The 15,508-nt window shown below is 42.7% G+C and overlaps 1 protein-coding gene across 12 annotated transcripts in view; it reads right to left on the bottom strand.

Annotated features, from left to right (window-relative positions):
• Positions 1 to 7,368, bottom strand: part of STXBP5 (syntaxin binding protein 5) — a 116,490-nt gene extending 109,122 nt beyond the window's left edge. For 9 of the 12 annotated variants that reach the window (XM_062641673.1, XM_062641674.1, XM_062641676.1 and 6 more), the window contains exons 1-2: positions 6,294 to 7,165; positions 3,750 to 3,847 (exon numbers count right to left, since the gene is read on the bottom strand). In XM_062641673.1, the coding sequence (XP_062497657.1) occupies positions 3,750 to 3,847; positions 6,294 to 6,446 (251 nt within the window). In that variant the 5' untranslated portion in view covers positions 6,447 to 7,165. Of the gene's footprint in view, positions 1 to 3,749; positions 3,848 to 6,293; positions 7,167 to 7,242 lie in introns of those variants that run through there. The other 3 variants (XM_062641679.1, XM_062641671.1, XM_062641683.1) reach the window with 3 other exon arrangements.
• Positions 7,369 to 15,508: the final 8,140 nt, after the last annotated feature.

Below are 15,508 nucleotides of genomic sequence, written 5' to 3'. Positions count from 1 at the left end.
GCAGAACGTTGAGCCTGAGGCAGAACTGCCACACACAAAATCCAGGCCACCAGCCAAGACTCAAACACCTCAAGCAGCTAGAACAAGTGTCCTCTGATCAACACCACAAACTCAAAGAAACAACTCAATAAGCATGAGCAGAAGAGTGTGGGTGTATGCGAGAAATAAATTTAAGATTTTATGTCACTCAGCACTGTGCTTTTGCTCTTGTGCCTACCTCGTCACTCAGTTTCCCCTGCAATACAGAACACAGAATCAAGCAGCTTGACTTTCATCAGCAGATCCTGATGTCAGGGAGAAGGTCACAACAGCTGGCTGTCCTACAATCAAGAGTGGAAACCTCTCCAAGATTTGTATTCTACTAAGCTATACACTTTGTAACTTTCCCCAGAGTAAAGAAACCAAAGCTGTCTGTAGCTGAAAATGGAACAGAGCCTCTGTTATCAATAGCTCACGATGATCCTTTCTGTGGAGAGCACAACATACTTTATTAATTCAGGATAAGACCTGAGCAATATCAGTCTGCCTCAGAAACACTTCCTTTTAAGTCACCTCACTAAATCAGAATTAGAAATATTTATAAGTAACTCTTGAAATAAACCTAAGAGGTTTGTTGTTTTTTTTTAAGGAATACCTGGAATACATCACAAGTTAAACAACTGAATAACCCCATGCTGTAAACTTTGGTGACTCATAAGGTTTAAGTTTTACACTAAAAGCAGTCTGCTTCTAATGTTTTTATAGACTTCTCTCCCTCTCAAAGCTACAAGATCTAGAACCAAATGCTGGTTATGGGCACAGAATGGCAAAGTCCTGCCTCTGGCACACTAGTTACAACTCAGCAATGCTCTCCTCTGATTTTAACCCATCACACCTAGGACTGCAGACAAGAAAATTAACATAGTAGTAATTCAAATCTACATGCCACCTGTATTTCAGGTATTTGTATTTTCACAATTACTTTGGGGACTCAGAAAATTAAATATAGTGTTGATATATTGTCTTTATCTCTGATTGAAAATATACTAAGTCAGTGAATTCTCAGAATATTTGTATCCACAGATTCTGGTTCTTCAGAAAAATCTTCCGTTCTATTGTAACTGTATCAATACTGGAAACAAAATTTAGCATCTGTGTGTTAGAATTCTCTCTGTTCCTCCACTAGTGGTTACAGAATTCCCATAAAGAAGAATGAGTGCAATTGAGAAAATTCCCATTCATATTAATCTGCTCTAATCAATACAGGGTTTGAATTTATAATACCCAAATTGCAGACTATTCAAATACAGAGAACATGTTCTGTAAAGAGGTTAGCTGATAAAGGACCCAAAGCCAATCAAGACTGTAACATTAATTTCTTCACATATTAATGAAATCTAAAACAGGATAGCTCATTCCTTGATTTTAAAATATTTTATCTGTAATACCCTTTAAAAAAAAAAAATTTGCTTCAAAATTTTTCAGATCACTTACTTGCAATAGGAAGGAAGTGAAAGCTTAACAATACGCACCTATACTTGAAGATGCAAAGAAAACACTAACATCCCAGATCTCATCTGCTGGCAGGCAATGAAAAAGGCATTAGCATTCCTTTACTTCTGTGCTCTCACAAGAAAAATGCAGAAGAAAATGAGGATTGACTTTACTCCCGCTTTTAGGATTTACTTCTCAGTGGTATACCTCTTGACTGGCTCTCAGTCTTTCCAGTCTGCATGTCGTTTCAATTAAAAACATTTTTGCAGCTCTAAAGAGTAAGTGGCTCCCACTTTAACGAATCCTTACACATAGTTTATTGCTCGTAAAAACCTTGTCAGGTAAAGCATTCTGCAGGTCAACAAGCACTTTTTGGATGCGTTTCTATCTTTAAGCAACAGCATGAAATAAGCACTTCTTGCAAGTTTCACTCCTTCTCAAAGAGCACCTGTCAAATCAGTTTCACTAGGGTGAGAGAAAGGCTGGTTTTACATCAGGAAAATGTTCAAGTCTATCCCTTCTGCCTGCACACCTCCATCCCAAAGAACAAGTAATCATGGAAGATGCCACTTCTGCAGTGTTGATGGATTAGAGGGCTTAGCGTATCAGCTGAAGTTGAGGGTTTTTCACTAGTTCTTCCACAAATCAAGACCTGCACCTAGGTACTAAGAAGCATATTCACCTTCACCAAGTTACGGGAACACCAACATTTAGCACAAAACCTCCCCCCTTAGGAAATACATTTTCTGTCATTGTTACTGCGTCCTCTCACAATATCTGTTTCTTGCTTAACAATCTTGCAGTACTTCTTTCAACTATTTAGAAAGCAATTCACACTCTGAGATCTTGCAGATGTAGTCATGGATGAGTGCAAATAAACAGTTTTTTATCAAGTCATCATTTCCCGAACTGCAACATCATGTTGCCCAAAATTACAGGGAAGCAAGCTCTGAACAAGTGCATTTTGATCTCTCCTCCAGAACAAATCCTTACTTTTAGGTCTCTCTTTTCTCATCTGTTCTACTGGTATGAGTGTAATTAACAGCACCACCCACACTTCATTCTTCATTTAAATCAACTCTGTCACCTTTTTAAAAGCAAAATTTATGGAGTTCAGGGTAGTTTCAAATACAGCATTAAAAGCAGTGTATGGTTATTACTGTTACTTATACTTTGAATTAAAAGATCATAATAGATATCATTATAGATACCATACAGGCTACTTCAGCATCTTCTTAAAGCTTCGGATTTGATAGTGAAGCTCCAATTTTTTTAACTTGTAAAAGACAACCCTCTTAAGACAATTAACCTTACGGATAGAGCTGTAATGTTAGTGAATGAAACAAAAAGTTCTACTTGCAGACTAATGTAAGCAGCAAAGGGAAAGGAAAAGATGATATTTACCTACAGTTTAAAGAGGATTAAGTAATTTTTTTTAGCAAGATGGCCTAAGCCTTCCTCAAAAGAGTCAGAGTTCAGTCAATTTCACAAAAACAGAGAATTTAATTAATTCCCTTCTGCTGAAAAGTAAAGTCTGGGCAATGGCAGTGTGGATTAAAAAAAAAAATAAAAATCTATGAGGCATCTTCTTTTAAAAATAAATGTTTAAATATATATGTTGTTACATGGCTTGGATAGTACCACATGGCTATGGCACCATACGGCTATGAACATATGGGTAAGTTCACTTTTAGTGAACAAAAGGAAGCAGGGTTACGGGTGCTTTATTCCATAAATTCATTCTGTTCATCTCAGTCACTTGGAAGCTATTAGTGAGACGGAATTCCTGTACCCTTTAGTGTCCCCCCTGAAACCACCTTTTGGCATAAAGAAGCAGTAGCAGGTAACTACAGTATTACAAAGTTTATCTCATGAGCAAGACCAAAAAAACCTCACCACCCAAAAAACCCCACGAAGCAGCACAGAATTTTTCCACCTCGGAGAACGCAGCAGAACAACAAAAGAACACTCAACCCAAGTCTCTAGATTTGCAGTCAGCTGCTGTAAACTGTCAGCACCCTAGTAACCCTCTACAAAATGTTTCTATTAACTTGAGGTAATGAGGACTAAGCAGCCATGCCCTACATCATTAATACAACTTGAACTGACATAAAGAACAACCAGAACAGCCAGGACACCCACCAACAGAAAACAGCTTTTTTTCCTCTCCTCCTGCATACCCAGTTCGCACCAGACTCCTGCATGGTTCCAGCACATGAATCAAAACATTACTTGCATGAGGTGCACTAAATCCGCTTCAGATTATAAAAGGATACAGCCTTAGTGCTCCAGTCTGAGTCCCGATGGCCAGTATTTTCTGAACCGGATCAAATGCCAAGGCAGAAGGTTGATAAGGGAAACCATGGCGTACAGTCTAACCAGTCAGATCATAGCAGTAACGATGGACCAAGCAGCAGACCAAAAATAAACAGAATCAAAATCATATGTTATTCAATGTTAATCACAATTGAAAAAGAAACTACAAAGCATTTTAACAACAGAATAAGATCTGCTTTATTACATGAACCAATTAAAAAAGATTGTTTTAGTCATAATTACCCTTTCATCCTTGATTATCAAGTGACAGTCACACTTAGTGAAACTTAATTTGAATCTTACATTTCTTCTCTACAAAGACTATATCAACTCAGCATTTTATTTTTCCATCTACCTCATTCTCTGAGTAACCTTCTTTTCAGTTCTAACAAAGGTGCTAAACTATCAAAAAACAAGATGCTCCTAGGAAGTTTAGAAACAAAGCCAGAATCCTCATTAGAACTACTACAAAGAAGAGATTCAGAGCAGCCCTGCAGAGAAGGACTTGGGGGTGTTGTTCGATAAGAAACTTAACATGATGCATAAAGGAGCCCAGAAAGCCAACCGTATCCTGGGCTGCATCAAAAGAAGCATGACCAGCAGGTCAAAAGAGGTGATCCTGCCCCTCTACTCTGCTCTCGTGAGACCTCACTTGAAGTATTGTGTCCTCAACATAAAAAGGACGTGGAACTGTTGGAACAAGTCCAGAGGAGGGCCACGTGGATGATTAGGGGACTGGAGCACCTCCCATATGAAGACAGGCTGAGAAAGTTAGGGCTGTTCAGCCTGGAGAAGAGAAGGCTGCTTGGAGACAGTATCTGAAGGGAGCCTATAAGGATGCTGGGGAGGGACTATTCATTAGGGACTGTAGTGACAGGACAAAGGGTAACGGGTTAAAACTTAAACAGGGGAAGCCTAAATTAGATATAAGGAGGATGTTTTTTACTGTAAGGGTGGTGAGCCACTGGAATGGGTTGCCCAAGGAAGTTGTGAATGCTCCATCCCTGGCGGTGTTCAAAGCCAGGCTGGACAGAGCCTTGGGTGTCACGGTTTAGTGGGGGCTGGAACTAGACGATCTTAAGGTCCTTTCTAACCCTAACGATTCTACGATTCTAAATTACTAGACCTGCTTGTCTGAGAACCACTTCAATTTCAATCCAACAGGCCCATGACAATGCAACCTCTCTCAGCACATGAAGAAAAAAAAACAAAACCAAAAACCAACAAGTTAAGCTCCATAGAACCAACCTCTTACACTCTGCTACCTCTCCCTCCCCCAAACTAGACCCAAAATAGACAAAACTAAAGAACACCCCACCAACAAAGCAAAACAACCTTCAAACATGGGATTCCTGCCTAGTATGAAGTTATTGGCACACCTAGCTTTTGGGTTAGCCAAGACTAATTTGGAAATTGACCACATGGTAACTCCATTACACCTCTCAGGCTGCAGTTAATCAGAACTGAGAACATAAAAAGTGTCACCTACTTTATTTGTTATACACAAAGTAAGCCACACAGATGCTACCTATGCCATTTCAAACCCCTTAGGTTAAAGCAGAGTTACTTCAGGACCTCACAAATGCATAGCAAACTTCTGATATACTTTTAATTCACTGAAGTTGCAGTCAGACCTTCCATCTCCCGTTTTTTCACAGTGAATAAAATCTAACTGGTAACAGTTCTGCTTTTTTCCATGCTTTTTGTGAACAACTTGCAAAAGTGGCACAAACACCTGCAATACTAGACAAAACAAGGAGGCGAATCCTCAAACAAGCTCATCCATATCGAGCTAGTCACTGTAAAGATAAAAATAGTTACTGATATTCGAACAGTTTTTATTCCTCCTGGTACAGCTGGTAGACTAATTCGCTGCATCAGTTTCTGAACCATGCGAGCACAAACCGCAGTTACTGTATCACGCACAAGCAAATAAAAAAAAAAAAAAACAGGAACTTTTCTTCTGTCTCTGGAGCAGATCTGCAATAGCAGCATCGGCAACTTGGCAACACACTGCAGCGAAACCACCACAAACGTCTACAGCCTTTTTCAGGCGCAAAAGAACAGGAAAATGTCTCTCCAAATAATGCAGAGCGACAGATTCCTGTCCTTTGGGCCCATTAGCAGAGGCTGCTACACAAACGCCACGATAATCAAGTCTGCACTACAGCTAGGTATCACTCCTTCCCCCATCCATCCCACTCTTTCTACGAAGCCTTCGTGAACACTGCCAGTATTACACGCACGAAAGAGCCTGGAAGACGACAAACCTTGAAACTCTCCAGGAAAGATGACTACGGAAATCCAGTAAGACCTGTGCAGCTACACCCACCCCTTCCTTCCCTTCTCCCCCCGCCCTCCCTTCCCAAATAGTAAAATCAAACAAGTAAATAGAGCAGGCTCGGCGAGGCCGGTACCGAGAGGCAAAGCCCTCAGAGCCCACCGCGGCGCTGCGCCCCCTTCCCCAGCCGCCAGCCGGCTAGGGGGCTGCAGCACTCATTCACCTTGCAGAGCTGGAAGTGCTCGGACTGGAGCGTCTCCTGGATTTCGGTCTCCCGGTTCCCCGCCTGCTGCTGCTGCGCGGCGGACGACGCCGAGGCGGCGGCGGAGACCGCCGTCAGGCCGTCCAGCACCTTCCTGATGTTAAATTTCCTCATGGTCTTCGGCGGCGACGGCGCTCCGCGCTCCCCCGGCCTCGCAGGTTCGCTGTCAACGCCGCCCGCCCCGCAGGCGGCAGACGAGTCCCCGCCGGGGAGGGCGGTGCAGGGGCGGCCCGCGGCCAGGGAGCCGCGCTCTGCGCCGTGGGGCAGCTCTCCTCCTCGTCCGCGGGGACGCCGGCGAGGCGTCAGTCCGGCAGCGCAGGGGCGCTCCTCATCGGTGGCCGCGGGCTCGGAGACGGAGACTGGAGCCAAGCAAACAGCAGCCGGTCAGCCCACCGGCGGCGCCTCCGCCGGTCCCACACTCGCCGCCCGCGCCTTACCCGCCGGAGCGCACGGCTCGCCCCGGGCCCAGCCGGCTCCGCCCCGGCCGCCCCTCCCGCTGCCGGGGCTGCGCGGGCTGCCTTGCCTCGCCTCCCTTCTCCGCGGAGCTTCCGCGTCCCCCCGCGCAGCTCGCCTCACATCGTGGCGGCCGCGGCCGCCGCTGTCATCCGCCTCTGCGTGCGTGTGCGTGTGCGCGCTTGTGCCGGTCCCCCCCCGCCGCCGCAGTCTCTCCCCCCCTCACAGGCGCCCGCCCCGCGGCTCAGCTCAGGCACCCTCCGCCTCCTCAGAGCGGCGTGCGCTGCCAGCCAGTCACCAGCAGGGCTTCTCCCGGTTGCTGCCAGCGGCGGCTGCTGCCACCGCCCGCTCCCACTACCATCATCCTCCTGCTGCTGCTGCTGCTGCTGCTGCTGCTGCTGCTGCTGCCGCCACGGGGGGCGCCTCCGCCACCTCACAACGCCTCACACCCCCTTGCCTGACAACGCGGAAGCGCAGCGCCCCGGGGAGAAGCGACGATAGCGATTACCACGGCGCCCTGCCTCGCAGCAGCTGCGCGAACGCGCATGCGCGCTAAGAACGCCGGCACCCGGATGTGGTACTGTCCGTTCCCCCCCTCACTGCTGCGCTCCGCGCTGCTCCGGGGCCGTAATAGCGTGAGGGGTAGGAGTGGGGCGTGAGCTGGGTGTTGGCCTCCGGCCGGGCGGAGCCAGGAGCAGGTAACAGGTGGACGCGCTGTCCCTGCTGCTGGCACGGTGCTGGAGGCGTACGGCGGCTCCCGTGTGAGCCGGGCTGCCGTGGAGGGAACCGCGGAAAATCCGCTGTGGAGCGGAATGCGGGGAAGATGATCCCCATCCCGCGGCGTTACGGACATCGTAGCGGGTGCGAGCCGGAGCTGGGACAGCGCCTGCGGTTTACCCATGGCGCGGCGTCGCCGTGTGGCGGTGGGGCTGGTGCTGCCGGGGGAGCGGAGAGCAGCGAGCGGCGTCGGGGTCGGGGGCGATGCAGCGGGGGCGTTTCCAATGGCAGTAACAGTTACCGGAGGAGTGAGGCCCCCCCATACCTCTTCGCCGTGGTGGTGGAGCTGCTCGGGTGGCTACTCACAGCCAGAAGCGGCTGGAGGCGGACGAGTCACTGCCATCTGCGAAGTCACGATCAGTCCCCGCCGTGCGAGGCGAGCCGCTGGAGTCACCACTGTCCTTCCATCCAGTCTTACGGCAGCAAAACTAATTTCAGCAGGTGGCACAGAGTTAGCATGTCTTTCTGCTAACCACTGTCGTATAGGATTCCTTGCTCTGCTTTGATTTGTGTTTTAGTACTAGATTGTGGTTTTGGATTATCTAGTCAGTGTTCAGGTAACATGCTACTATTTTCTCAGTGTTTGTTGTATTATTAGTATTTGCAACCCTTTCCTGAACTTTCTTTTCAACCAAAAAGAACTGGAAGATCAGTCATCGCTTCTGGAGGGAAAACTTGTAGAGATGTGATTCAAGACCTTGTCTCACATCTTCCAGCTACAGTGTTAATGCCGTAGCAGTTAAAGGCTCCACCAACATTAAAATTCTGCTTTTAAGTTGTGTTTCCAGCCTGGTAGCCACGCGTGCTTTATTAGCACCGTAAATGCAAAAGTGCACAGAGGGATCATCATCATCAAAATGCAGCCAAGGAGTTACAATACAAGCGATCATCATAACCTCAAAAGCAAAAGTTCCACAAACTCTTCTTAGAACTGTAACTCCATGTCAATTTACAGCCATGTTGCAAGCTGGTGTGTGATGTATAAGTATTTGAAAGAAATGAAGACGCTTTAGGTGTTCTTACAGAGTGACTGAGTCATGAACTTACGTAGCTGTTCCCCTGTGCTACCAGGACTGTTGGACGTTCTCATCATCTTGGTAAAACGTGAAAGAATGCTTCCAGAGATGGCAGAAGTCCTAGAAATAAAACACTTAAATAAGGTTCAGCGTTTCTGATATGAAAATCAACTTAAGAGAGAAATGTGTTAATTTTCCATTTGTCTTTAACTGTCCATCATATACATACAAACATGCCTAATTATAACTTTCATAGCAAAACTAACCTTGTTATTTATAGTAATATTAATCAAAAAACAAAACAAAACCACCTCAAAACTGAATGAAGAATTAAAGGGCTTTAATAGCACCTTTTTTTGCATAGTACAGCCACTATGCACTTGGTCCTTGAATCCTTACTTTCACTGGACTGTATGTTTTTAGAGGAGAGGTTGGGTTTTTTTTTTCTGTTTACATTAGCACCTAATACAAGGAGAACCTCGTTCATTATTGCAAAATTGTACCAATATTTGGAAACTTTTAGGCAAACCATACCCATATGATTTAGACAACAGTTCACTTTCCTCACACTTTCTGGTTGATGCCATTCAACAAATCAGTGCTTTCTGGGACTTCAGCTCTTTCTGTAAAACATTAGTGGCAGCCTTCCCTCTTGCTGGGATGTCAGTGGGAATAGTAGTAGGCATTTTAATTTTACAGTTCTACAGTTCAGGAGACATCCCTATTATCTCTGAGGATGTAGCTGCTGTGTTTCAGAGTTTCTCTGGGGCCTCCAGCTCTTACCCAATAACCATATCCTGTTTACACGAGACCAATACTGCTAACCTCCTAACCTCATATTGCCCACTCAGACCTTCCAGCTTCTAATGTCTGAAGTCTCTTGCCAGTGTTTCATACCTCAGTCCAAAGCTCAAGTGTCTTGCACAGCTGGGGAAGAAGCAATCAGACCACTATCTTTTATTCCACAGTGACAGAGTCCAGCTGTGATGGAGCCAACGTTAGATGTTCATGAGTCTCTTAGCCCCCAGAAGTACACCTTCACAAATCCCTGCCACCAAATTAATCCACTTAGCTTTGGTCTTCTTTGTCCTCCTTTTCTTACTGATCCTGTTATTTATGGCTCCTAGAAAAGGAGAAAGAGGATCACTTTTTCCTTGATCAGTATTCCAGAGGTACCACACAGGCAACCACTATTCCTAACAGGGATTTGAGGCAATGGGGCATGCAGCTTTGGCCTACATACCAGTGCGATACCACAGACCGTTAGTTGGTGCAGTTGTTGGATATTTTGCCTCAAGATAGTAACTTTACAGATAACTGCAGAGTGCAGCCATCACTGTGCTTATGGTTTCGGTTTTTTAATTATTATTATTTCTTCTTTTTTGTGGGGTAGTATACCACCAGACTTAGCATGAAGAGGAAGAAGAATGATGGTGGTCCCACACAAGCCAGAATGAGTAAAAGCCCACCCAATTATAATGTATGCTAATATTTTGTGGAGTAATCCCAGAACAGGTGGTAGGTAGTGAAGTGACAGGTCCACTCACAGTCATTCTCAATAGCTTTTACATAAGCCCCAGAAGTGTTACCCATTGCATCCAGAGAAGGCAGTGTACTCCAGGTGATCTGCACAACATAATTATTGCACTACTCAGCATGAATGAGAAAACAGCCATCAGAAATGACCTTCAGATCTCTGCTTGGCCTCTAACTGCGCTAAAGCTTTTGACAGTCAGTCAGTCCAGGCTTTGAAGGCTAACTGAGATGCTTATCTTTCCTGAGAACTTCTTAATGGTGCTTAGTCACTCACACTGCAGTCAGGATTGACTGAGCCCTAGCCAAACATTTCCTTGCAATAAATAGAAAGAAGCTGGGAAACATTTCTGAAATAATCCTGTTCAGGTTGTTCTACTCAAATATATTGGACTGGGCAGTGCAACCAAAGATCCAAGTGAGTTTTGGAATCTCTCCTGGCTGCTGAAAAACTGCTCAAGCTTTCTAGACTCTGAGCTGTTGTCAAACATCTATGATTATTTTTCCCCCACAATAATCTGCATTGGTGACAAATCCTGTGGAGCACTTCCAGCTCCAGGTGAACTTTGTGATATTTTTGCAGCTTAATTTGAATAAGCCATAAACAGGAAGGAAATTTAGAGTATGTGTCAATTAGCTGGTGAGCTCCTAGAAAAAAGCTGTGCTAGTACTTGCCCTAACCTCAACTGGAGATGAACAGTCTACTCTTTGTAAATTCACACATCTCAGAAACATCCTGATTGACTATGCCTGTACTGATATGATGAGTTCCTGCATCTAGAAGCCTGTGTGGTCTTTGGCAGGCTCACAGATCATGGGCATTTTTTATTAAAGACCTATGGAACAGCTCACACCCTATCTGTGGGTGCCACTAGGCTGTATGGACATGCATGGTAGAGAGTGGGCACATCCTACTCCTTCAGACTACACCAAGATTCTGCACATTCAGCTCAGGTCAGTAAGAATAATGACAAGTGCATATGCTAGTTGCTGAAGTATGAATTGGAGGGGCTCTGCAGCACTGATCTGCGCAACTAGTATAGATAATACGCAAGTGCCTATGTAGCTGTTGTGTGTTGAGCTGGAGCATAGCAAAAGAAAGGCATGGCTGTTAGGTAGAATTTAAGGAATTGTTACCAGTTAGCCACTGTGGGTCTCTTACTACTGGCCTCTACTAGTGGTATGTGACAAAAGGTGAATAGGTACAGTGCACTAGCAAGGGAGAATACATAAGGCTAAAGGAAAGAATGACAGCAGCACTATGCAATGGAAATGTGAGACTTGTCAAAGAGATTGTACAGCATCCTCCTTAGTAACTCACATCCTCCTTAGTAACTCACTGTTTGCATCTTTGTCCCACCATTGTCATCTTGACCCAAACAAAGGTAGTGTCAGCTATTAAATACACATAAAATTTTACCTTATCTAATGAAAATATCTATGTTTCTTTTTATTTGTTGACCTATTCATATAGTCTCATCTTCACTGATGACACACAATCCCTTCAAAAAATGTTGTACCTTAGCATCCATCTTTTTTCATGAGACAGAATTCCTTTAAATAAAAAATAAGTAACACCAAATAAATATTTAAGAAGAACGTTAACACCACATCCTTTGCTTTTAAACTTACTTTCATTATTTGCAGCTGTGTCTTTAGTACCTAAGGCTATATCATCTTAGCAGCATAGTCTGACTGATTTGGTTCCAGCCAATCCTTTCTTTTTATCACTGTCTGAAGGAGTAATTTATTTTTCTACTTATCCAAATCTTTGGCCAGTGCAGGCACTTAATTAATTTTGGTTTTATGCTGTACTAAAAATGCACAGTTCTGTTTTGTTCATGCAGTCTGTCAATTTCTTCTACTTTCTGTATTGCATTTTACTTGAGCTTGGACCAGCTTTGTGTTAATAGAGGTATGTCAACCCTAGCCTCTACCCTAGTCTACCCTATGGTATCCTATTCAACTCTATCCTGCTCTGCTCTCCAGCTTCACCCTTTTAGTTACAATAGCTTCTTCAGTTGTACCCTGAAAATCAATCTCTTGTGCAATCAAAACAGGCAATTTTGGTGGCAGAGTATTTATTTCTTGTGCATGATTTTCCAGAGTATAGTGCATAACCAGTCCCAGGAACAGGGTTCACAAGTCAGAATGCTCCCTTTCTAAGCAGATACTCTGTAAGCTGCAGAGATTGCCTCCTTCTGCCACCTACTTTCCTTGTGTGTGTGTGTGAAAAATAAATCAATAAATAGAGGGTAGATTCTCTTTCCATGACATTTTCCTCTTGATAGTGTCTGCTCATTAGGTGGAAGGTGGGGGGGGTCTCAAAATTCCCATTTTCTTGTCATGAATAAACATCACCATGACCAGACAGCCACAGAAAGAGCTGTTTTGAAGTACAGTGTTGTGCATAGGATCCTAAAATACACATCTGTTATACACTGTATCTGATCCCTTGTCAATTTCTTCCATTTCTAGCTATATTTTTATAGAAACATTTTTTTTTTTTGTGTGTGTGTATGAATTAATCTCATAATGTTTGTCCCTCACTTGGACTGAACTTGTTGGGGGTTTTCAGTCTATAGATTTATAAGAAAATCATTACTTATGCTAGTGGATTGTAATGATTTACAGGAGGAGCGTGTAATATTTATATTCAATGTTTAAGTTTGCTTAATGTGTTGTGGTTGTACTTTAGATGCCAAAGCAAAATTAAAAGTAATGATACTAAGGAATTTCTAATTTTAACTCCATCTATGCCATCACTTCAACATGTAATTAACCTTATGTTTCCTTCAACGCAATCTGTGTACCTTCTTAACAGTATGTATAATCTTAAACTACATCAGGAGATGACATGCTTTACTTAACTGATAGTATGACATACTTACAATCAGTACAAAACTTGCATCATTATTTGCCTTATATTGTATTGCTTCTGCAGTTTGATCTGTTCTCATGGATACTTGTGACATCTTAATGCAAAATCATAAACGCAGAATAACTGAGGTGAGAAGGGATGTCTGGTGGACATCTGGTCCAATGGTCTACTCAGTTATCAACTGAATCCAACTTCAAAGTCAGATTACGTTGCTCAGGGTCATGTCTAATATTTGCATATCTCTAAAGATGGAGATTCTGTAACCATTACTACAAAATAAAATTACAGTTTCACATCCCATGTGCTGCATTTCTGTTTTCTGATTTTACATTAATAGAAGGCCTAAGGCAGGATTAAAATTTAATACATGGAATGCTAGTACAGGTTTTAAAGAAGGTAAGGCTTTTATCTATCTAGAAAAATATGGGCTGATACTTTACTGAATAATGAATATTGTTTCATATGTATGAAACATTTTATGGTATTCAGTCAAGTATAATACAAGTGCTTCTTATTATAGTTCCACTCTAAGTAGTCTAAGACCTGTGTAACAAAGTAAATATGAAATATAATCTGTCTCCATTAAAAGGCAGCAAAATATTACAAGTGAAATCAACACAAGCTTTATAAAATAGCCAAGTTAAGATGAAGTATGAGTGTCTGCCAAGTGAAGAATTATTTTCTTGGGCTAAATGAATTAAAGCTAAAATATGATAGACAAAACTAATTTATCCATTCTTAAAACATAATTATAGTGCTACAATTATAAAAAGGTCTTTCAAATATAGTGATCTGTTTATATACAGTATTTTGTATGAAGTGTAGCATTTCAGACAGGATCTTTTCATCAGTGAGTCATTTTAAGTCATTTTAAGACTGCCCACTACAAGAAAAAAAAAAAAAGCTCACATTTTATACAGTCATTGTAATTACAGTGCATTAGTTGGAAGGGGATTCCTGTTGTACAGTAGTTTAGCAATGTAGGCAAGTACTCATTTAGACTGCAGAAACATCAGGCCTTTGTTTAAAATGACTACTATTTCACTGTTTTGGTTTTTTTTTCTTACTTTAGATTAAAAGCAGTGAATTACATAAACTGCAAGACTAAGCACATGAGCAATCAAATGGACAATTCCTTTAATGATGCTGAAGCTAGAAGATCCAAAATGCATCCATGCATCACTTTATTTTAGGCTTTTTGGTTTTGGGGTTTGTTGTTTTTTTTTCTTTTCTGATTGTTTGGGGTTTGTTGGTTTGGTTTTGGGTTTGTTTTTTTTTGGGGGGGGGGAGGGAGGGGGTTTAAAGTATATTTATTTTCATTCATGTTATCGTTTTTCTGTGAATGTAAACATGTAAACCCTTCTTGTAACACCAGTTCAGAAATAGTAATACCAGATACAATTTAAATTTTCTCATTAGCTCATTTGTGTGAGAAAAATTAAAAGATCCTCCATAAAAGTGTGAGTATTTATGGTTTTAACTTCATTCCAAGCATGGTAAGCAGTACCTCATTCTTCATCTTTCCCCCTCTGTTCCAACCAGTGAAATGCAAGGACAGCTGAGACTTCCCAGAGAAAATGGTAGTGCCCTCCCATTTATGAACATTATAATTTGAAATTAACAAGCCAAAGAATTGTTTCAGAGAAAGTAAATGGGTAACAAGGCAAATGGGTAGGAGAAGCCTAACATATGCAAGACAGATTCCAATTTATTAAAGTCAATAAGCCTGACAATTCTTATTTCTTATTGGAAATTTTACTGGATTCTGTCCCAAGACACTAGTCACTGAGTTTCTTGAGCAGGCTTTAGGTCCAGTTGGTGACTTACTTAATCTAAAACTTTCTGAAACCCTAATTGAGGCAATTGAACTTTGGCATGTAGCAACACGTTGAATTAAAGCCTAAAGGAAATTGTAAGCTTTAATTAGATCAGCTCAGCAAGCCCTACAGAGCATGGCATTGTCCTGACCGTAATTTAGACGTATTGCTGGGATTAGATTGAGCAACTTGATGTAGTAACATGGTTTTGAGCTTTACTTCAGGCAAGGTGTGTACGGAGTCATTAATATCTGCTCCTTCAAATCTCTGTGAGTCACCATCCTTTCTGCCATAGCACCTCAGTTAGAGCTGGTCACAGTGCCAATTAGGAATAGCCAATGTTTACTAATTATACCTATAATACATAGTGCATTACATTGTAGATGCTCAGGCTGAAAAGACGCTTCCTGAGAAACAGTGAGGGAAAGACTCTTGGAGCGGAAGCCCACCTTTTTAGGCAAGACAGATTAATGGGGAAGAAAGATTGTCTTAATTTTAGCAAATGGAAGTAGGGACATACACACAAGTAAATCTGTGCTGGTTTAGCTGTGCAAGTGTCTGGTACAATTTGTACTGCTTCATACAGCTACGCCTAAATTGCAATCTGCAGTGGAAGCTGTTTAATTTGCATTAGATTTACATTTTCCCCCTTACCCGTAAGGCAAATAGCTGTCCTGTAACAATGTCGAGGCGTGTCTG

This window comes from Pezoporus occidentalis, unplaced genomic scaffold (genome assembly GCF_034315485.1).
Source record: "Pezoporus occidentalis ecotype Australia unplaced genomic scaffold, CSIRO_AGI_Poc_V1 ctg7, whole genome shotgun sequence".
Lineage (NCBI taxonomy): Eukaryota > Metazoa > Chordata > Aves > Psittaciformes > Psittacidae > Pezoporus > Pezoporus occidentalis.
Note: the sequence above shows the minus strand (reverse complement) of the source record. Positions and strands in the feature narration are given on the sequence as shown.